The sequence below is a fragment of the Martes martes genome (assembly GCF_963455335.1).
Source record: "Martes martes genome assembly, chromosome: X".
Taxonomy (NCBI): Eukaryota; Metazoa; Chordata; class Mammalia; order Carnivora; family Mustelidae; genus Martes; species Martes martes.
Genome location: NC_137897.1, coordinates 66,324,533 through 66,349,017, shown reverse-complemented (window position 1 = coordinate 66,349,017; position 24,485 = coordinate 66,324,533). Strand labels below are relative to the sequence as shown.

At 35.6% G+C, this 24,485-nt stretch overlaps 1 protein-coding gene across 1 annotated transcript in view; it reads left to right on the top strand.

The window, feature by feature from the left end:
- The window catches only part of HDX (highly divergent homeobox), a gene marked incomplete at its 3' end in the record, with an annotated part of 247,893 nt that overhangs the window by 186,353 nt on the left and 37,055 nt on the right, over positions 1-24,485 (top strand). Inside the window, exon 6 of the mRNA XM_080795710.1 lies at positions 19,563-19,770. Coding sequence (XP_080651836.1) covers positions 19,563-19,770 — 208 coding nt within the window. The remainder of the gene's footprint in view (positions 1-19,562; positions 19,771-24,485) is intronic.

Below are 24,485 nucleotides of genomic sequence, written 5' to 3'. Positions count from 1 at the left end.
AAAGTGTTCCCCTTTGTCACATCCTTGCTAACAGCTGTTGTTTCTTATGTTATTAATTTTAGCTATTCTGACAGGTTGTGTGGTAGTATCTCATCATAGTTATGATTTGTATTTCCCTGATGATGACTGATGTTGAACATCTTTTCATGTGTTTGTTAGCCATCTAGATGTCTTCTTTGGAAAAATATCTATTCATGTCTTCTGCCCATTTCTTAACTGGATTATTTATTTTTGTGGTTGTTGAGTTTGAAAGTTCTTTATAGATTTGGGATGCTATCAGATATGTCATTTGCTAATATCTTCTCCCATTCCTCAGGTCGTCTCTTAGTTTGGGTGATTGTTTCCTTCACTCCTCAGAAGGTTGTTGTTGTTTTTTTTTTAATCTGGATGAAGTCCCAATATTTCATTTTTGTTTTTGTTTCCCTTGCCTCCAGAGATGTGTTTAGCAAGAAGTTGTTGTGGCCAAGGTCAAAGAGGTTACTTTCAGTGTTTTCCTCCAGGATTTTGATTATTTCCTGTTTCACAATTAGGTTTTTCATCCATTTTGAATTTATTGCTGTGTATGGTATAAGAATGAGGTCCAGTTTCATTCTTTTGCATGTTGCTGTCCAGTTTTCTCAACACTATTTGTTGAAGAGATTGTCTTTTTTACATTGGATAGTTTTTTGTACATTGACAAAGATTAGTTAACCATATAGTCGTGGGTCCATTTCTGGGATGTCTATTCTGTTCCACTGATCTATATATCTGTTTTTCTGCCAGTAGCCTACTGTCTTGATGACTACAGCTTTGTAACATAGCTTCAAGTTCAGAATCGTGATGCCTTCAACTTTGCTTTTCTTTTTCAACATTGCTTTGGCTATTTGGGGTCTTTTGCGGGACCATACAAATTTGAGGATTGTTTGTTCTAGCTCTGTGAAAAATGCTGGGGATGATTGGTTTAAATATGTAGATTGCTTTGGATAGTATAGAAATTTCAACAACATTTGTTCTCCCATTCCACAAGCATAGAATATCATTCCATTTCTTTGTGTCCTCTTCAATTACTTTCATTAGTGTTCTACAGTTTTCAGAAGAAAGATATTTTATCTCTTTAGTTAGGTTTATTCCTGGTATCTTATGGTTTTTGGTGTGATTGTAAATGGGATTGATTCTTTGATTTCTCTTCTAGTTGCTTCATTACTCGTGTATGGTAATGCAACTGATTTCTGTACCTTGATTTTATATCCTGTCATTTTCCTGAATTCATGTTTCTGTTCTTATAATTTTTTGGTGTTGTCTTTTGGGTTTTCTCTATAGCATATCATGTCATCTGTGAATATTGAACATTTATTTGACTTTTTCCTTGCGGATTTAATGCCTTTAGTTTCCTTTTGTTGTCTGATTGCTAAGGCTAGAACTTCCAGTTCTATGTTAAGTAACAATGGTGAGTGGACATCCCTGTCTTATTCTTGACCATAAAGGAAAATCTCTCAGTTTTTGCCCAATGAAGTTGACATTAGCTGTGGGTCTTTCATACATAACCTTTATGATGTTGAAGTATGTTCCCCCTATCCCTGCTGTGATGATGGATTTTATGAGAATGGATACTGTATTTTGTCAAATGCTTTTCCTGCATCTAAAGAGAAGACCATATGGTTCTTATCCTTTCTTTTATTAATATGGTGTATCATATTGATTGATTTGTGAATATTGAATGAACCTTGTAGCCAAGGAATAAATCCCACTTGATTGTGGTGAATAATTCTTTAAATGTACTGTTGGATTCAATTTCCTAGTATCTTATTGAAAATTTTTGCAACCATGTTCATCAGGGATGTTGGCCTGTGATTCTCCTTTTTAGTGGGATCTTTTGGAATCAAAGTAATGCTGGCTTCATAGAATGAGTTTGGAAGGTTTCCTTCCATTTCTATTTTTCGGAACAGTTTGAGAAGAATAGGTATTAAGTCTTCTTTAAATATCCGATAGATGATATAGTGAAAAGAAGGGCCATCTGTACCCCAATGTTCATAGCAGCAATGGCCAAAATCGCCAAACTGTGGGAAGAGCCAAGATGCCCTTCAACAGATGAATGGATAAAAGAGATGTGGTCCATATACACAATGGGATATTACTCAGCCATCAGAAAGGATGAATATCCAACTTTTGCATCAGCATGGGTGGGACTGGAGGGGATTATGCTGAGTGAAATAAGTCAAACAGAGAAAGTCAATTATCATATGGTTTCACTTACTTGTAGAATGTAAGGAATAACATGGACTACATTAGGAGAAGGAAAAGTGAATTGGGGGAAACCAGAGGGGGAGATGAAACAGTAGAGACTGTGGACTCTAAGAAACAAACTGAAGGTTTGGGAGGGCAGGGGGTTGGGGGTTAGGTGAGCCTGGTAGTGGATATTAAGGAGGACACATATTGCATGGAGCACTGGGTGTGGTGCATAAACAATGACTCTTGGAACATGAAAACATTAAAAAACAAGACGTTTAAAAAAAGTAAAAAAAAAATTCTCTTTCTTCTGTCTTGTTGTTGGTGTAAAGAAATGCAACTGATTTCTGTGCATTCATTTTTTTTTAAGATTTTATTTATTTATTTGTCAGAGAAAGAGAGAGGGAGAAAGAGAAAGAAAGAGAGCGAGCACAGGCAGAGGCAGAGGGAGAAGCAGGCTCCCCGCCAAGCAAGGAGCCCGATGTGGGACTCGATCCCAGGACGCTGGGATCATGACCTGAGCCGAAGGCAGCTGCTTAACCAACTGAGCCACCCAGGCGTCCCTCTGTGCATTCATTTTATATCCTGACACTTTACTGAATTCCTGTACAAGTTCTAGCAGTTTTAGAGTGGAATCTTTTGGGTTTTCTGCATATAGTATCATATCATCTGCAAAGAGTGATAGTTTGACTTCTTCTTTGCTGATTTGGATGCCTTTAATTTCTTTTTATTGTCTGATTGCTGAGGCTAGGACTTCTAGTACTATGTTGAATAGCAGTGGTGATAATGGACATCCCTGCCGTGTTCCTGACCTTAGCAGAAAAGCTTTCAGTTTTTCTCCATTGAGAAAGATATTTGCAGTGGGTTTTTCATAGATGGCTTTGATGATATTGAGGTATGTGCCCTCTATCCACACTTTGAAGAGTTTTGATCAGGAAGGGATGCTGTACTTTGTCAAATGCTTTTTCAGCATCTATTGAGAGTATCATATGGTTCTTGTTCTTTCTGTTATTAATGTATTGTATCACATTGATGGATTTGTGGATGTTGAACCAAACTTGCAGCCCTGGAATAAATCCCACTAGGTCATGGTGAATAATCCTTTTAATGTACTGTTGGATCCTATTGGCTAGTATTTTGGTGAGAATTTTCGCATCTGGGTTCATCAAGGATATGGGTCTGTAATTCTCTTTTTTGATGGGGTCTTTGTCTGGTTTTGGCATCAAGGTGATGCTGGCCTCTTAAAATGAGTTTGGAAGTTTTCCTTCCATTTCTATTTTTTGGAACAGTTTCAGGAGAATAGGAATTAATTCTTCTTTCCATGTTTGGTAGAATTCCCCTGAGAAGCTGTCTGGCCCTGGGCTTTTGTTTGTTTGGAGATTTTTGATGACTGTTTCAATCTCCTTACTGGTTATAGGTCTGTTCAGGTTTTCTATTTCTTCCCGGTTCAGTTGTGGTAATTTATATGTCTATGCTACCTAAAGCAATCTACACATTTAATGTAATTCCTATCAAAATCCCATCCATTTTTTTCAAAGAAATGGAACAAATAATCCTGAAATTAATATGGAACCAGAAAAGACCTTGAATAGCCAAAGGAATATTGAAAAAGAAAGCCAAAGTCGGTGGCATCACAATTCTGGACTTCAAGCTCTATTACAAAGCTGTCATCATCAAGACAGTATGGTACTGGCACAAAAACAGACACATAGATCAATGGAACAGAATAGAGAGCCCAGAAATAGACCCTCAACTCTATGGTCAAGTAATCTTCGACAAAGCAGGAAAGAATGTCCAACGGAAAAAAGACAGCCTCTTCAACAAATGGTGTTGGGAAAATTGGACAGCCACATGCAGAAAAATGAAATTGGACCACTTCCTTACACCACACATGAAAATAGACTCAAAATGGATGAAGGACCTCAATGTGAGAAAGGAATCCATCCAAATCCTTGAGGAGAACACAGGCAGCAACCTCTTTGACCTCAGCCGCAGCAGCTTCTTACTAGGAACATCGCCAAAGGCAAGGGAAGCAAGGGCAAAAATGAACTATTGGGACTTCATCAATATCAAAACCTTTTGCACAGCAAAGGAAACAGTTAACAAAACCAAAAGACAACTGACATAATGGGAGAAGATATTTGCAAACGACATATCAGATAAAGGGTTAGTATCCAAAATCTATAAAGAGCTTAGCAAACTCAACACCCAAAGAACAAATAATCCAATCAAGAAATGGGCAGAGATGAACAGACATTTCTGCAAAGAAGACATCCAGATGGCCAACAGACATGAAAAAATGCTCCACATCACTCGGCATCAGGGAAATACAAATCAAAACCACAATGAGATATCACCTCACACCAGTCAGAATGGCTAAAATTAACAAGTCAGGAAACGACAGATGCTGGGAGGATGTGGAGAAAGGGGAACCCTCCTACACTGTTGGTGGGTATGCAAGCTGGCACAACCACTCTGGAAATCAGCGTGGGGGTTCCTCAAAAAGTTGAAAATAGAGCTACTGTATGACCCAGCAATTGCACTACTGGGTATTTACCCTAAAGATACAAACGTAGTGATCCGAAGGGGCACATGCACCCGAATGTTTATAGCAGCAATGTCCACAATAGCCAAACTATGGAAAGAACCTAGATATCCATCAACAGATGAATTGATAAAGAAGAAGTGGTAGATATATGCAATGGAATACTATGCAGCCATCAAAAGAAATGAAATCTTGCCATTTGCGATGATGTGGATAGAACTGGAGGGTATTATGCTTAGCAAAATAAGTCAATCGGAGAAAGACAACTATCATATGATCTCCCTGATATGAGGAAGTGGAGATGCAATGTGGGAGGTTCGGGGGGTAGGAAAAGAATAAATAAAACAAGATGGGATCGAGAGGGAGACAAACCATAAGAGACTCTTAATCTCACAAAACAAACTGAGGGTTGCTGGGGGAAAGGGGGTCAGGAGAGGGTGGTGGGGTTATGGATATTAGAGAGGATATGTGCTATGGTGAGTGCCGTGAAGTGTGTAATCCTGGCGATTCACAGACCTGTACCCCTGGGGATAAAAATACATTATATATTTATAAAAAAAATGAAAAAAATTTTTTAAAAGTAAAAAAAATAAAATAATATGAGTCTCTTGCAGACAGTGTATCGATGGTTTTTTTTTTATGCAATCTTTGTTAGTTTGGGGTTTATTTGTTTGTTTGTTAAATTCCATATATAAGTGAAATCATATATTACTTGTCTTTCCCTGTGGGATTTATTTCACTTAGAATAATGCCCTCTAGGTCTATCCATGTTGTCTCAAGTGGCAAGATATTCTTTACACACACACACACACACATTACACACTACTTTATCCATTCATACATTGGCATTTGTAAATGGTGCTGTAATACACAAAGGAATGCTTATATCTTTTCAAATTAGTGTTTTAATTTTCTTTGTGTATATATCCAGTTGTAGAATTACTTGATCACATGATATTTCAATTTTTTTAAGTTATTGAGGAACCTCTATATTATTTTTCGTAGTTGTTGCACCAATTTACATTCTCACCAACAGAACACCAGGGTTGCCTTTTTCCCCCCATCCTCAGTAACACTTGTTATTGCTTGAATTTTTGATAGTATCCATTCTTGCTGGTGTGTGGTAATACCTCACTGTGGTTTTGATTTTTATTTTCCTGTTGCTTAGTGATGTTGATTATCTTTTCTTTTTTTAAGTTTTTTAAATTTTAATTTTAATTCAAGTGTAGTAAATTTACAATGTTAGATTAGTTTCAGGTGTACAATATAGTGATTCAATGATTGTATACATTACTCAGTGCTCATGGTAAGTGTACTTCATAATCCCCATCAACTACTTCACTCATCTGCACAACTACCACCCTTCTGGTAACCATCTGTTTGTTCTCTATATTTAGTGGTCTGTTTCTTGGTTTCTCTCTCTCTCTTTTATCCCCTTTGTTCCTTTTTTGTTTTTTTCTTAAATTTCACGTATGACTGATCATATGCTATTTGTCTTTTCCCGACGTATTTCACTTAAGCATCATGCTCTTCACCTCCATCCATGCTGTGACAAATGGCAAGATTTCACGCTTTTTTTTTACAGCTGAATAACATTCCATCCATATGTATATACACATTTTCTTGATCCATTCATCTAGTAATGAACACTTGGGCTGCTTCCATAGTTTGGCTATTGTAAATAATACTGCAATAAAAGTAGGAGTGCATATATCCTTTCTAAGTATTATTTTTGTATTCTTTGGGTAAATATTTAGTAATGCAATTACTGGATTGTAGGGCAGTTTTATTTTTAATTTTTTCAAGTACAACCATACTGTTTTCCACAGTGACTGATCAGTTTGCTCTCCCACCAACAGTACACAAGCATTCCTTTTTCTTCACATCCTCTCCAACACTTGTTTCTTGTGTTTTTATTTCAGCCATTCTAACATGTGTGAGGTGAAATCTCATTGTATTTTTGATTTGCATTTTCCTGAGGATGTGTGATGTTGAGTGTACATATCTCTGTCCATGTGTCTTGGACATCTAGATGTCTTCTTTGGAGAAATGTCTATTTTTAATTGGATTCTTTGTCTTTTGTGAGAGTTGTGTAAGTCTTTTATATATTTTGGATAAGAACCTTTATTGAATATGTTACTCGATATCTTCTCTGAATTATTAGGTTGACATTTAGGTTTTTTTATTGTTTCCTTCACTGTGCAGAAGATTTGTATTTTGACATTGTCCCAATACTTTATTGTTGGTTTTGTTTCCCTTGCCTCAGGAGATATATTTAGAAAAATGTTGCTATAACCAATATCCAAGTAATTACTGTCCATGTTCTTGTCTAGAATGTTTATAGTTTCAAGTCAGGCATTCAGGTCTTTAATCCATTTTGAGTTTATTTTTATGTATGGTGTAATAAAGTGGTCCAATTTCATTGTTTTATATATAGCTATCCAGTTTTCCCAACACCATTTGGTGGAGAGACTGTCTTTTACCCATTGAATTTTTTTGTCTCCTTTGTCAAACATTAATTGATCATAAAATTGTGGGTTTATTTTTGGTATTTCTATCCTGTTCTGTTGATTTATGTGTCTGTTTTTGTGCCAGTACCATATTGTATTGATTACTACAGCTTTATGATATAACTTGAAATATGGAATTGTGACCCCTGCAACTTTATCTTTCTTTTTTGAGATAGTTTTGCTATTCAGTGTCTTTCATGTTTCCATACAAGTTTTAGGATTGTTTTTCCTAGTTCTGTCAAGCCTGTTGTTGGTATTTTGATAGGGATTCATTAAATCTGCAGAGTGCTTTGGGTAGTATACACATTTTTTTAAAGATTTATTTATTTATTTTAGATAGAAAGAGAGAGCATGGGGTGAGCGGCAGAGGGAGAGGGAGAGAGATAATCTCAAAAGACTCCTCACTGATTGTGGAGCTTGACACAGGGCTTGATCTCATGACCCTGAGATCATGACCTGAGCCCAAATCAAGAGAATGATACTTAACCAACTGAGCCACCCAGGCACCTGGGATAATATGGACATTTTAGCAATATTTCTTCTTCCAGTAAATGAGCATGGAATATCTTTCCATTTGTTTGTGTCCTTTTCAATTTCTTTTGTCAGTATTTTATAGTTTACACACGATAAATCTTTCACCTCCTTAGTTAAGTTTATTCATAGGTGTTTTATTATCTTTGGTGTGGTTGTAAATGGGATTCCACAGGGATTGTTTTCTTAGTTTCTCTTTCTGTTGTTTCATTATTAGTGTATAGAAGTGAAATACATTTCTGTTCATTGATTTTGTATCCTGCAAACTTACTGAATGCGTTTATCAGTTCTAGTAATTTTTGGTGAATTCTTTAGGGCTTTGAATATATAATATTATGTCGCTGCAGATAGTGAAAGTTTTACTTTTTCCTTTCCAATGTGGTTGTTTTTATTCCTTTTCTTTTTGTCTGATTGCTGTGGTTATGACTTCAAATAGTGTGTTGGAGAAAAAAGGGGGTGAGAGTGGATATCCTTGTCTTCCTTCTGATCCTAGGAGAAAAGCTCTCAGTTTTTCCCCATTTTGTATGATTTAGCTGTGGATTTTCATATATGGTCTTTATTATATGAAGGTATGTTCCCTCTAAATCTAATATATATATATATAATATATATATAATATATATGTATTATATATATTATATTATGTATACACACACACATATATATATATATAAATATATATATATAAAATGCTTGGCTGTTTTATGTTTTTAAATGCTTTTCCTGCATCTAATGAAATTGTCATATGATTTTTATCCTTTCTCTTATTGATGTAATGTATCACATTATTTGATTTGTGAATACTGAAGTACTCTTGCATCCTGGGAATAAATCCCACTTAATTGTGGTAAATGATTTTTTAAGGTACTGTTGGATTCAATTTGCCAAAACTTTGTTGAGGCTTTTTGCATCTATGCTCAGAGATATTGACCTGTATTTCCCTTTTTTGTAGAATCTTTATCTGGTTTTGATATCAGGGCAATGCAGGCCTCGTAGAATAAATTTGGAAGTTTTTCTTCCTCTTCTATTCTTTGGAATAGTTTGAGAATAATAAGTATTAACTGTTCTTTAAATGTTTGGTAGAATTCACTGGGAAAGCTTCTGCCCAAGTTTTCTTTTTTGGGACTTATTTGATTACTGAATCAATTTCATTGTTGGTAATCAGTCTTTTTAAATTTTCTGTTTCTTCCTGATTCAATTTTGGGAGATTATATGTTTCTAGGAATTTACGCATTTCTTCTATGTTATCCAATTTGTTGGTATATAATTTTTCATAATATTCTCTTAAAATCCTTTGTATTTCTGTGGTATTGACTGATTGTTCTCCTGTTCCATTTCTGATTTTGTTTGATTAAGTCCACTCACGCTCTGTTTTTTTTTTTTTTTTTTTAATGAGTTTGGCTAAAGTTTTTTCAATTCTGTTAATCTTTACAAATATCCAGTTCCTGGTTTGGTTATTTGTTCCCTTGTTTTAGCTTATATTTTATTTATTTATGATCTAATCTTTATTATTTCCTTCTTTATGTTGGTTTGGGTTTTGTTTGTTAATTTTTTCTGGCTCCTTTAGATGTGAGGTTTTGTTGTTTATTTGAGATTTTTCTTGCCTCTTCTTTTTTAAAAGATTTTTTAAAAAATTTAGCCAAGAGCATTTAGCAAGAGCTGGGGCAGGGACAGAGGGAGAAGCAGACTCCCTGCTGAGCAGGGAGCCTGATGCGGGGCTCAATCTCAGGACTCTGAGATCATGACCTGAGCTGAAGGCAGACACTTAACAGACTTAGCCACCCAGGCACCCCTAGATTTTTCTTGCTTCTTGAGGTAGGCATGTATTGCTATAAAATTCCCTCTTAGAACAGCATTTGCTGCATCCCAGCGATTTTATAACTTTGTGTTTCATTTTCATTTGTCTCCACATTGGTTTTTTTTTTTATTTTCCCTTTGATTTTGTGGTTGACCCATTTATTATTTAGTAACATGTTATTTAACTTCTGTGTATTTGTGCTATTTCAAGATTTTTTTCTTATGATTGATTTTTAGTTTCAAAGTGCTATGGTCAGAAAATTTCCACGGAATGATTTTGATCTTTTTGAATTTGTTGATACTTATTTTGTGCCCAGATATGTGATCTGTTATGAAGAATATTCCCTGTGCATTTAAAAAGCATGTGTATGCTGCTGTTTTAGGATGAAATTATCTGAATATAGCTATTAAGTCTATTTAGGGCAATGTGTAATTCAAACCCAACATGTCCTTGTTGATTTTCTGGTTCAATGATCTATCTTATGGGGATGTTAATGTCTCGAACTATTATTGTATTACTAGTGACTTGTTCCTTATTATTGTTACTAACTGCTCAAAGAATTTGGGTACTCTCATTTTGGGTGCATAGATACTCAGTTGTATTATCCTCCTATTGAAATGTGCCAGCAGTGATTATATAATGTCCATCTTTGTCTCTTTTTAAACTCTTTATTTCAAAGTCTATTTTGTCATATGTAAGTATTGCTACCAGATCTTTCTTTTCATGGGAATTTGCATGATAAATAATTATCCAACTCTTAAATTTTAAACTTCATGTGTTTTTAGGTCTGAAATAATTATCTCATAGGAAGTATATGGATGGGCCTTGGTGTGCGTTTGTTTGTTTTAATCTAGTCCATCAATGTTGTGTCATTTGAGTGGAGCTTCTAGCCAATTAAATTCCAAGTAATTATTGATAGATATGTATATTTTGCCAGTTTTTCAATTTTTATAAGGTTGTTTTGTACTTTTTCTCCATCCCTTTCTTTTCTTGCTCTCTTCTCTCATGATTATTTGGCTTACTTTATTTTATTTTCTTAAAGATTTCTTTATCTCAATAGATGCAGAAAAAGCATTTCACAAAATACAGCATCTTTTCCTGATAAAACCCTCTACCATGTAGGGATAAAGGGAACATTCCTCAAAATCATAAAAGCCATATATAAAATACCCACAGTGATTATCATCCTCAATGAGGAAAAAAATGACAACTTTACCCCTAAGGTAAGGAAGAAGACATAGATGTCCACTCTCCCACTGTTGTTCAACATAGTACTGGAGCTCCTAGCCTCTTGTCTTGAGCTGCTTTCAAGATTTTCTCTTTATCTCTGAAATTTGCAAGCTTCACTATTATATGCTGGGATGTTGACCTATTTTTATTGATTTTGAGGGGGGTTCTCTGTGACTCCTGGGCTTGAATGCTTGTTTCCTTTCCAAGATTAGGGACGTTCTTAGGTACAATTTGTCCAGGTAAACCTTCTGCCCCTTCTCTCTTTCCTCATTTTCTGGGACCCCTATTATTCTAATGTTATTGACCTTTATGGTATCACCGATGTCTCAAATCATCCCCTCTTGATCCAGTAGTTGTTCTTCTCTCTTTTCCTCAATGTTGTTTTTCTCTCTTTTCCTCAATTTTCTTTTTCTCCACCATTTTGTCTTCTATATCACTGACTCTTCTTCCTCATTTACCCTAGCAGTTAGAGCCTCCATTTTTTATTGCCTCTCAGTGAAAGCATATTTACTTACAGCCTGATAAGATTTTATTTCTTTTATATCAGTAGCAGTAAGGGATTCTCTAGAATATTTTATGCTTTTTTTTTAGGCCCATCTTGTATCTTTATAAAGGTTGTTCTGAATTCCAGTTCTTAAATTTTACTTATATCCATACTGATTAAATCTGTGGCAGGAAGTACTACATCTACTTGTTCCTTTTCTTTTGAATTTCCCCTTCTAGTCATTTGGTCAGGAAAGAAAGGGAAAGAAATCTGAGGGTTTCGGAGGGGGGTGGGGCAGGGGGTAGCAGGGTGATGTGTATTAAGAAGGGCACATGTTGTAATGAGCACTAGGTGTTACATGCAAATAATGAATCATTGAACACTATATCAAAAGCTAATGATGTACTCTATGTTGGCTAAGTGAACATAATAAAAATTTTTTTAAATAAAATAAATAAAATAATTTGGGAAAAAAAGAAAGAAAACAAACAAACAAAACCATTGGAATCAGCAGTAATAATATCAAGAACAACAAGAACATCTTCAGAAAGTGATTCTGGTGGATGGTGTGCACACTACTCTGCTGTTGTATTTTGGCTGATCTTTCCTAATGGTCCTTCCTCTACAGAATTCCTACTTGCTTGTAGTAGAGAGTGTTTTCGCCTTTAAGTAGTTATGCTTTGATTTGTTTGTGAAGATAAGTTGGAAGCTGATGTTTTCGAGCTTTCTTTAATAAGTAGACTTGGTAGACGTGGGGATTTGTGTTGGTCTTCTGAGGAAGAGATCTGCTGTGCTGGCTCACAATCTGACTTGCCCTCTTAAAGATGCTCCTGCCAGGTGAGGGGTGTCTGGGTTTAGTGTAGGGGTGTCTGGCCTCCACTAGAGGCACTGTGTTTCTCTCTGGAGTCTGACTTTGCTGGAGGGTGAAAGGAGGGATGGGTGGTGGGAGAGGTAGATAGAATAAGGCATCACCTCTCCCTCTTGTCCCTGGGGAGTGGAACTGGCAGCTGCTGCTCAGGAGGCCCTCTTAAAAAAGCAAGCAGTCTCCTGTGACCCAGGACCTCCTCAGTTCCCTGTCCTGACCTGTCTGTGTCTGGGTCGTTGGTATAACCAGAGCCACAGATTTCCTGTATTTTATCTCTGGCCAGTGGCTGGAATTCAAACCTTAAAGTTTTGAAGGGCCTGCTGATATGTGTGCCCATTCTTGTCCCCTGGCTGGGAGGCTCAGTGTGTGGCCAGCACCATCCTGTCCTTGAAAAGCCATCACCCCATGTGTATGCAGAGGCTAGAGTTTATTGTATGACTCAACAAAAAGCTGGAGCCATGTTATCAGCCATCTGCACTTGATTCAGTCCCCTATTCCCCTTAGTCCCAGAGAAGCCATTGCAGAGGCTCGAATCTATTGTAGCAGACAGCAAAAAATGGCAGCAAGGTTATCCACATTCTGCTCTAGTCTCTGTGCTCTGCTCAGTAAGTCCCAAAAAAGCAGCTGTTTGGCACATGCACAGAAGCTTAAACCTAAGGTGGCTCACACTAAAAAGTTAAGAGGTTTTCTCCCCTCCCTGCTACCCTCTGACCCTGCTTTTGAGCCCCCCTCAAGGTTCCCTGGCTGTCCCTTTGTCTTTAGAGAGCACAGATATGCTCCTCCAAATACCCTTTAGGAAGGGGAGCAGTCTCTCCCTGAGCTTCCCAGGGATCCACCCGCCATGGCTTATTGTTTGGTCACAAAGTGCTGTAATCTTTCCAACTTTCTCCCTCTTCCTGACTGAGCTTCATGAACTCAGCTTCCTCCAGTTCCCAGCCACGCAGTTTCCCAATTCCCCAATTCAGAGCTCTGAACCCCACTTCTGCCAAATTCTCTCACTCCAACTGTATATAATGTTTCCATACTCCTCCAATCCTCTTCTTGGTTGTTCAGCATAGTTGGAGGTTGTTCTAGTTGTATTCCAAGGATGAGGCAAATTCAGAGTCCCCTACTACACTGCCATCTTGGAACTCTGACCAAAGCCAATTCTATCTTTAAAAAAAAAAAATAATAGCTAAATGGGGCGCCTGGGTGGCTCATTGGATTAAGCCTCTGCCTTCTGCTCAGGTCATGGTCTCAGGGTCCTTGGATCGAGCCCCACATCGACGTCTCTGCTCAGTGGGGAGCCTGCTTCCCCCTCTCTCTACCTGCCTCTCTGCCTACTCCTGATCTCTCTCTGTCAAGTAAATAAATAAATAAATAAAAATCTTAAAAAAATAGATAAAGAGAACAAATTGGTGTTTGCCAGATGCAGTGGTGAGGGGGAGAGTTGGAAGATGGGAGAAATTAGTAAAGGTGGTCAAAAGGTAAAAATAAATAAGAATTTGAAAATCAATAAAATAATAAGTGAGTATGTTGAAAAGATCAGTGAATTTGACAAACATCTAGTAAGAATGGCAAAGAAAAAAGAAAGAAGACAGAAGTTAGTAATATTAGGAATGAGCCAAGGGATATTTCTACAGAATTTGCAGACAGAAAAAGGATAAAAGAAAATATATCAAACAAATCTATATGGACAAATTTGACAGTTTAGATGAGATGGGTCAATTCCTGGAAAAGTGCAAAGTATTACAACTTACCCAATATGAAATAGATTATTTCATTAGCCCTATAACTATTAAGGAAATTGAATTCATCCTTATGCCTCCATCCATCAGAAAGGATGAATACCCAACTTTTGTATCAACATGGATGGGACTGGAAGAGATTATACTGAGTGAAATAACTCAAGCAGAGAGAGTCAATTATCATATGGTCTTGCTTATTTGTGGAGCATAAGGAATAACATGGAGGACATGGGGAGATGGAGAGGAGAAGGGAGTTGGGGGAAATTGGAGGGAGAGATGAACCATGACAGACTATGGACTCTGAGGAACTGAGGGTTTTGGAGGGGAGGGGGTTGGGGGGTTAGGTGAGTCTGGTGATGGGTATTATGGAGGACACGTATTGCATGGAACACTGGGTATGGTGCATAAACAGTGAATTCTGGAACACTGAAAAGAAATTAAAAAATAAAGAATTTTTTTAAATTGCCCCTCAAAAAGAAATCTACAGGTGCCCAAACCTACAGTTAACATCACACTTAATGGTGAAATACAGAATGCTTTTCCCTGAGATAAAGAACAAAACAAGATGTCCACCTTGACCACCTTTATTCAATTTATACTAGAAGTTCTAGCTAATGCAATGAAACAAGAAAAGGAAATAAAAGTAACATACAATTGCCTATGTTGACAATTCTAAGGAAGCTACAAAAACAGTCCTATAACCGATAAGTGAATTTAACAAAGTCTCTGGATACAAGATCAATGTACAAAAATCAATTGTGTGTTTATATAGTAAAAATGAACATATTGAAACTGAAATTAAATATATAATACTATTTTCAATTACTGAAAAAAACAAATAATGTAAATCTAACAAAACATGTATATGGCTTTTATGCTAAAAATTACAAAACATTGATGAAAGAAATCAAAGAAGTTTTAAATAAATGGAAAGACATCTATGCTCATGGATTGGAAGACTCAACATAGTAAAACTGAAATTCCTCCAAATATGCAGGTTGAACATAATTCTTATAAAAGTCTCAACAATATTTTTTGGTTGATGTAGACCAGAAAACTCTAAGATTTATATGGAAAGGAAATATTCTTGTATAATTAAAATAACTCTAGGTGGGAAAGAGAATGAAGTGGAAGAAATCCATCTACCTAATTTCAAGACTTATATAGCTACAGTAATCAAGAGTATGTGGTATTTGCAGGAAGATACATATACAGATTGGTGAAGCAGATTAATGAACCCAGAAATAGCTATGGACAGTTTAGTTGATTTTTTTTTTTTTTTTTAAAGATTTTATTTATTTATATGACAGACAGAGATCACAAGCAGGCAGAGAGGCAGGCAGAGAGAGGAGGAAGCAGGCTCCCTGCAGAGCAGAGAGCCCGATGTGGGGCTCGATCTCAGGACCCTGGGATCGTGACCTGAGCCGAAGGCAGAGGCTTAACCCACTGAGCCACCCAGGTGCCCCAGTTTAGTTGATTTTTGACAAAGATGCAAAAGCAATTCAATGGACAAAGTCTTTTCAAAAAATGTTTCTGGAACATTTTGATATCAATAGAAAACAGAAATGAACTTTTTAAAAAAATTTATTTATTTTTATTTCTTTTCATTGTAACAGTATTCATTGTTTTTGCACCACACCCAGTGCTCCATGCAATACATGCCCTCCTTAATACCCACCACCTGGCTCCCTCAACCTCCCACCCCCTGCCCCTTCAAAACCCTCAGGTTGTTTTTCAGAGTCCATATCCTCTCATGGTTCACCTCCCCTTCCAATTTCCCTCAACTCCCTTCTCCTCTCCATCTCCCCATGTCCTCCATGTTATTTGTTATGCCATTTGTTATATGTTATTTTTCACAAATAAGTGAAACCATATGATAATTGACTCTCTCTGCTTGACTTATTTCACTCAGCATAATCTCTTCCAGTCCCGTCCATGTTGCTACAAAAGTTGGGTACTCGTCCTTTCTGATGGAGGCATAATACTCCATTGTGTATATGGACCACATCTTCCTTATCCATTCGTCCATTGAAGGGCACATTGGTTCTTTCCACAGTTTGGCGACCGTGGCCATTGCTGCTATAAACATTGGGGTACAGATGGCCCTTCTTTTCACTACATCTGTATCTTTGGGGTAAATACCCAGTAGTGCAATTGCAGGGTCTTAGGGAAGCTCTATTTTTAATTTCTTGAGGAATCTCCACACTGTTCTCCAAAGTGGCTGCACCAACTTGCATTCCCACCAACAGTGTAAGAGGGTTTCCCTTTCTCCACATCCTCTCCAACACACGTTGTTTCCTGTCTTGCTAATTTTAGCCATTCTAACTGGTGTAAGGTGGTAATCTCAATGTGGTTTTAATTTGAATCTCCCTGATGGCTAGTGATGATGAACATTTTTTCATGTGTCTGATAGCCATTTGTATGTCTTCATTGGAGAAGTGTCTGTTCATATCTTCTGCCCATTTTTCGATATGATTATCTGCTTTGTGTGTGTTGAGTTTGAGAAGTTCTTTATAGATCCTGGATATCAACCTTTTGTCTGTACTGTCATTTGCAAATATCTTCTCCCATTCCGTGGGTTGCCTCTTTGTATTGTGGACAAAAGGTTTTGATCTTGATGAAGTCCCAAAAGTTCATATTCGCTTTTGTTTCCTTTGCCTTTGGAGACATGTCTTGAAAGAAGTGGCTGATATCAGAGGTTACTGCCTATGTTTTCCTCTAGGATTCTGATGGATTCCTGTCTCACGTTGAGGTCTTTTATCCATTTCGAGTTTATTTTTGTGTACGGTGTAAGAGAATGGTCGAGTTTCATTCTTCTACATGTAGCTGTCCAATTTTCCCAGCACCATGCATTGAAGAGACTCTTTTTTTCCACTGTATATTTTTTCCTGCTTTGTCGAAGATTATTTGACCGTAGAGGTGAGGGTCCATATCTGGGCTCTCTACTCTGTTCCACTGGTCCATGTGTCTGTTTTTATGCCAGTACCATGCTGTCTTGGTGATCACAGCTTTGTAGTAAAGCTTGAAATCAGGTAACGTGATGCTGCCAGTTTTATTTTTGTTCAGAAGTGAACTTTGATCTAAATCTCACACCTTATACAAAAATGAATTCAAAATGGATCATAGATTTAAATGTAAAAAGTAAAAACTATAAAAAATTTTTAAAAAAAGATAGGGGATAATCTTCAGGACCTAGGGCTTGGTGAAATATTTTTAGAAATGACAATAAAAGCACAATCCATAAAAGAAAAGAAGAAATAGCTTGGACTTCATCAAAATTAAAATCCCCCTTTTTTTCCTGCAAAAGACCCAGATGAGGAAAATAAAAGCTATAGACTGGGAGAATATATTTGCAAAACCACATATCTGACGACAACTCATATCTAGAATATATAAAGAACTCTTAAAACACAACATTTTATTTATTTTTAAATTTAATCTAATTTTTTCAGTGTTCCAAGATTCATTGTTTATGCACCATACCCAGTGATCCATGCAATATATGTGCCCTCCGTAATACCCACCACCAGGCTCACCCATCCCTCCACCCCTCCTTTCCAAAACCCTCAGTTTGTTTCTCAGAGTCCACAGTCTCTCATGCTTCAAAATGCATGAAGAAATATTTCTCTGAAGAGAGTATATGGAAGCACATAAAAAAATTTTCAACAACTAGCCTTTGGGAAATCAAATTAAGAACTCAGTGATCTATCACTGCATGCACACATGAGAACAGTGAATTTTCTATTTACTGAGAATACCAGATGCTAGCAAGAATGCCAAGAAACTGGATTTTTCATACATTGCTGGTAAAAATGTAAAATGGTACTATTTTTCTGGAAACAATTTGACAGTTTTTTTTTTAAATAAAACTAAATGTGTAATTACCACAGGTCCAAGCATTTGCATTCTTGAGCATTTATTCTAGAGAAATGAAAACTTTTACCTGCATAAAAACCTGCTCATAACTGACTGTTCATAAAAGCTTTAAGGGCCTCTACATGAAAACAACCCAAGTTCCCTTTGATGAATGAGTGATTAGACAAACTTTGTAAATAAATGGAAAAAATAGTACATAAATAATCAGGGAATACAACTTAACAATAAAAAGGAATGGACTGCTGATAAATGCAACTTGAAAAAATCTTCAGAAAATCATGCTGAGTGAAAAAAGCCTGCTTCAATGGAATATTAATCAGCCATCAGAAAGGATGAATACCCACCATTTGCATCCACATGGATGGAACTGGAGGGGATTATGTTAAATGAAATTAGTCAAGCAAAGAAAGACAATTATCATATGGTTTCACACATATATGGAACATAAGCAATAACTCGGAGGACTTACAGGGGAAGGGAGGAAAATCCAAAGGGGACAAAATCAGAGAGGGAGATGAGCCATGAGAGACTATGGACCCCAGATTGTTTCTGCGGGTTTCAGAGGGGAGCAGGGGCAGGGGGTAACAGGATGATGGGTATTGAGAAGGGCACGTGCTGTGCTGAGTACTGGGTGTTATACTTAACTAATGAATCATTGAACACTACATCAAAAACTAATTATGTACTGTACAGTGGCTAACTGAACATAATTAAAAAAGCCAACTTCAAAAATATCACATGCTGTATGACTCCATAAATGGAGTATATAATATTTTCTAAATGACACAATTATAGAAGTGGAAAAGAGACGAATGGTTGCCAAGGGTTGGAAATGATAGATAAAAGAGGGAGAAGAATCATGTGATAAAGGAACATAGAAGTGTACATACATACTGTGCAATATTAATTTCCTGTTTTAATTTTAATTATTGTGACATAATTATGCAAAACATAAATCGAAGAAAACTGAGTAAAGGAGATCTACCTTTGAAACTTCTGTGCCTTTAAAAATATTTTAATATAAAACTTTTTAAAAATTGGTTCTGAATCCATGGAAATGAAATTTTAGAATATTTGAAATACCCAAGTAACCATTAAAGAATCAAAGTTAATAAAGTTACATTTTCACCACCAAAGCAAGATTGGATATGGGATATGAACTGTAGTTATAGCTATATGTCTGGTGCCACTAGAAAAAGAATCAATTTGTGTTTTGTTTGAAAGATTTGGTGCGTTATTTCTACCAAAAACAAAACAAAACAAAAAATTATGTACTTTTAACTAATTAAAAAAGACATAATCATTTATTTAAGAGAAACACTTTCTAAAAAGTTAACATTGTTATTTAATTATCATTTATCAAAAAATTAAATACATTTGTTAAATTTCCTCTAAAGGTTATCCTGTTTGAATTTTGTTTGCTTCATAAGCATAAACATCTGCTTATAAATTTTTATTAGTCATTTATATTGGACATTTTGATAGATTATACTATATAAAATTAATAAAATGATCAATCTCAAGAAAAAGGAGTCTAAAAGTAGTGTTCTGCAATGGACTGCATGTTGCTTTAAAGTCTGAATATTTAGATAAATGTCATCTTTCTGCTAATAATATATTTAAAAGTAAAAGCATAATTATCTTAATTTTTGCTTACTAATAATTAAATGTTATCTTAGGTACCTATTTATTTTAAATAATATTTTATGCAGCATCCATTTGTTATTTTAACGGCCAGAACTCCTAAAGATTCTATGTTTACAAATATTCCTTTTGTATTTCTCTTATAAGACTTGGATTGGGAATCGAAGAAGGAAATATCGTTTAATGGGGATTGAAGTTCCGCCTCCAAGAGGAGGCCCTGCTGATTTCTCTGAGCAGCCTGAGTCTGGTTCTTTGTCTGCACTCGCATCAGGAGAGGAAGCTGGTCCTGAAGTAGGAGAGGATAATGAAAGAAATGATGAAGTATCCATCTGTTTGTCTGAAGGAAGCTCTCAAGGTATTTCATATGCTGCACTTCCTAATAATAGCTTTTGTAAATTTGTTGGATTTTAACTTGCTTTCAGCTAATTTCATTTCACATCTAAAGTCTTCAAAACTTTTGTTTTAACATTTGAAAAGAAATTGATTTATTTTGACTATATATTTTTTTAAAGATTTTATTTATTTATTTGACAGAGAGAAAAAGATCACAAGTAGGCAGAGAGGCAGGCAGAGAGAGGGGGAAGCAAGCTCCCTGTTGAGCAGAGAGCCTGATGCGGGGCTCAATCCCAGGACACTGGGATCATGACCTGAGCGGAAGGCAGAGGCTTAACCCACTGAGCCACGCAGGTGCCCCTTGATTATATATTTATATATACATACATACATAATGAAATGATTACTACAGTCAAACTAATTAATACATCCATTCCTCACATAGTTACCATTTATGTATATGGTGAGAGCACCTGAAATCTACTCTCTTAGCAAATTTCGAGTATGCAATATTGAATTGTTTACTGTAATAATCATGCTGTACATTAAATCTCTAGACTTATCCATCCTATGTAATTGCAAATTTGTATCCTTTGGCCAAATTCCCCCATTTCCTGACCTTCCCGCCATGGTAACTATCATTCTGTTTTCTGCTTCTCTTTGGCTTTCTAAGAGTCCACATATAAGTGAGATTATGCAGTATTTTTAGTTCTGTGCCTGGCTTATTTCCTCTAACATAATGTCCTCCAGGTTCATCCATGCATTGAGAATGACAGGATCTCCTTTATTTAAGACTGAATAAATTCCTGTGTGTGTGTGTGTGTGTGTGTGTGTTTATATATGTATATATTATATATTCATATATATAATTCATATATATATTTTTTCTCAATTTCTTTATCCATTTATCTGTCAACAGATACTTAGATTGCTTCCATATTTTGGGTAATATAAATAATGCTGCAAGAAATGTGAGAGCACAGATATCTCTTTGAGGTACTAATTGTATTTCTTTTGTTTAAATATCCAGAAGAGTGATTACTGGATCACATGGTAGTTGTATCTTTAGGTTTTTGAGGAACCCCCATACTGTTTTCCATAATGGCTGTACCAATTTGCATTCAGACCAATGGTGTACAAGGGTTCCCTTTGCTCTCTATCATCACCAACACCCATTGTTTTTTATCTTTTTTTTATTTTTAATGCCTCCACCTAAAGAGCCTCATTGAGTCATCACAATACTTAACTACCACAATAATGATCTCTCACATTTAGAAATGTTGGTTATTGCAACAATCCATAATTATAATTAAGATTGTTTTTATTTTATTGAAATTCTAATCAATTTATGTTAGAACATCATCAATGTATTGTAATAAAAGAGGGTATGGTAAAATGTGATTAACATCAGGATAATAGGCAACCTGGGTGAAAGTTCTAGATCTTTCACTAGATGATTATGTGACTTCAGGCAAAACATTTAATTCATGGGGCTTTAGTTCCACATCTGTAAACTAAGGAAAATAGGCTGGATCATCTTTATAACAGTGCTCAGTGTTTCCCTAGTGAGAATTGAAATAATAACATGCCCTTTTTCAATGAACACTTTTATTGAGGTTTAATTTACATATCATAAAATTCATCTATTGCCAATGTAGAATCCCATAAATTTTAGTAAGTTTTGTAGAGTTGTGGATTATCACCATCACTAAAATCCAACTTTAGAATATTTTCATCACTTCAAAAAATTTGAGCCCATTTGTAATCAACCCTCATTTCCACATCCAAACCCAGGCATCCACAGATCTACTTTCTGACAGTATATACTTGTATTTTCTGAATATTTCATATGAAAGGAATCATACAATATATAGCCTTTTTGCAACTGAGAGAAAGAAAAAGAATCTTCCACTGATCCATTTTGTTTAATTTACTTATCAGAATATTAACAACATATTTTCCAGTTTAATTTTTGCCTTTTAAATTTGATTATGGATGTCAGAACTTTTGTTTATAATATTTATGTTGCCAAATATATCAATCTTTTTCTTTATGGTTTCTGACTTCAGTGTCATGATTACATTTTACCACGATGGAATATGTTAACATACTCCCATGTTTGCATCTTATATTCTCATGGTTTCATTTTTACAACTTGATATTTATTTGGTCTAGAATTTATTTTACTTCAAGATATGTGAGGAAAAAACCTAATTTTATTTTTCCAAATGGTTAACCAGTTGCCCTTACACTATTTCTTAAATAATCCAGCATTTTCCCAGTGAGTTTAATTGTAGCTTTTTATCAAGTATTACATACATACACACATATATGTATACATATACATCTTGGGTTTCCTGTTATGTTACATTGATCTAATTATTTATAACAGTGACTTTATAAAATATCTAAATATCTGGTAGTGCTCTGATTATTCTTCTTAGCTCTTGTAGCACCAGATTCTTCTAGATCGACATTAGAATTGCTTAGTCATACCTTTTCCCATTCCCTCTCCCCCAAAATCATTTGAAGATTTTTTTTTATTGACACTGCATTAAGTGAGTAGTAAAATGTGGAAAGATAAATTCAACTTTGCATGTGTTAAGTTTTAGATGACATTAGGACTTCCATGTGGAGCTGTTCAGCAGACTCATGGATATGTGGGTCTGAAACCCAGAAAAGGAGTTAAGACATGAAAAGAAATATAGGAAACACCCACATTGAGGCAAAAAAAAAAGTCTAGCCATAGAAATAGAAAATATAGTTAAGTGAGAAAATGGAAAATAAAAAAAAAGATGTATAAGACCTGTGTGTTGAGAAATATCCAGATTTGGGGGCTAGAGAAGAAAAAGAGCCATCAAAAGAATATTAAGATATAGGAGAATGAGGATGTTATGTTATTACTAAAATCAAAGAAAGAGATTTCAGAAGAAAGAAATATCATTACCTTGGTCATCTCTTGGACGATAAATAGAAATTTCTCTCTTATGAGGCATCTAAAAATGGCAAAATGTATATAAGTGGACAATATAATGGTACCAGAAGATGAGAGACAGAGATATGAGGAGTTGTTCATTGAGTATAAAGTTACAATTTTACAACTATAGTATAACTGTTAGACGACATAGTTCCTATAGCTGGCAATAAGGGGTTATAGACTTAAAAAACTTGTTAAAAGGGTAAATCATATTGTGTTCTTAACACAAAAAAAAGGACACAAGAAAACGTCTGGAGGTGATGGATATGTTTATTACCTGGATTGTGGTGATGGTAACATGAGTGTATTCACATGTCCAAACTCACCAAATTGTATATATTAATTATGTGTACTTGGTGTACGCCAATTATAACTTAATAAAGAAGAAAAATGAAAATAAAATTTTAAAAAGAATGAGAACCCATTGAATTGGGTGATTAAGGGACTCTTTCAAAAAACAATGTGTGTTGCAAGGTAGAAGCCAACAGATTGCAATAGGTTGAGTAATGAACGGCATATAAAAGCTCTTAGTATTGCCAGGGCCATATATTTTAATACCAAGTGTTTAAAAATTTGTGTGAATGTTCAGTTGTTTCCTTTCTCTCTCTCTTTCTCTCTCTCTCTCTCTCTCCCCTCCCTCCCTCTGTCTCTCTCACTGTCTTTACCAACATTTGGTGTTGGTATTTACGAAGTTGATAACACAGAATTTGGTGTACAGGAAAACTGTGAAGTAGGAAAAAAAGAGAGGCTATTTCATCATTTCCAAATCCCTTAGTTATAATCTAATTGGTCCATTAAGCCATTTTTGTCTTCTATTAGTCTTTACTAAATTGTATGTGCCTGGGAATACTTGAATATTTTCAGTGATTTATGAATGGATCTTTAGAGAATGATGGCTGGCAACTATTTGTAAGATTATGAGGTTTTGTGTTTTTCCGTGAGTGGGTGGGAGAGCTATGAAGAAATATTCTGATTGAAGTAAATTACATAAGCCCCTAAAGGGGAGTTTCAACCTAAGACTTCCACTTCCCCACTTAAAAAGGAATTTTAAAAAATCAGTAGTTAATGGGGAAAAAGTGAGTTAATTTTAAGGTTGCTAATGGACCACTGCTCCTACATTGCCATCCTTTGTCATTTAATAGTGTGTTCTTTAGGTGGTGGGCATAACAATCAAGACCTAATGAGAAAAAGGAGAGAGAGAAGTTAATATATGAATCAAAAAATACTTGATGGGAAGTAAGATTGCCTAGAATTCCTTTCAGTGGCTTATTTTTTATAGCTGCATAATAACCTTTTCATTCTCATCAGAAGTTGGAGCAGAAAAGTATAAAAGAGTCTTAAAATACAAAAAGAGCCTTTTTGGTACTACTTCCAATGAGTTCTGTACTATTTCTTTCTCATTTTGCTAATGGAGAATGCTAATCTGATTGATTTAGCTGTGTGATTCTTTTGTGATGATTAAGTGAATTGTATCATATGGCCTGGACTAATATCATAACTTTAAGATATGCTAACCATATTCCCTTTCAGTTATGAACATGTAGTTAAATGTGTTTACTTTGAGATTTCCATTAGTTACATCTGAGAGATATGGAGACAAAATAGAGTAGTTGCCCATACTATTTCAAAATTCTAACAACTTGAAAAGCAGTCCCTTTATAATATAGCTGTTGCTTCAAGAAAATTAATCTTCTAAAAAAGAAAAAGAAATATATCTTTAAAGCAGGAACATTTTACACGTTAAAAATCAGTTTAAAAAT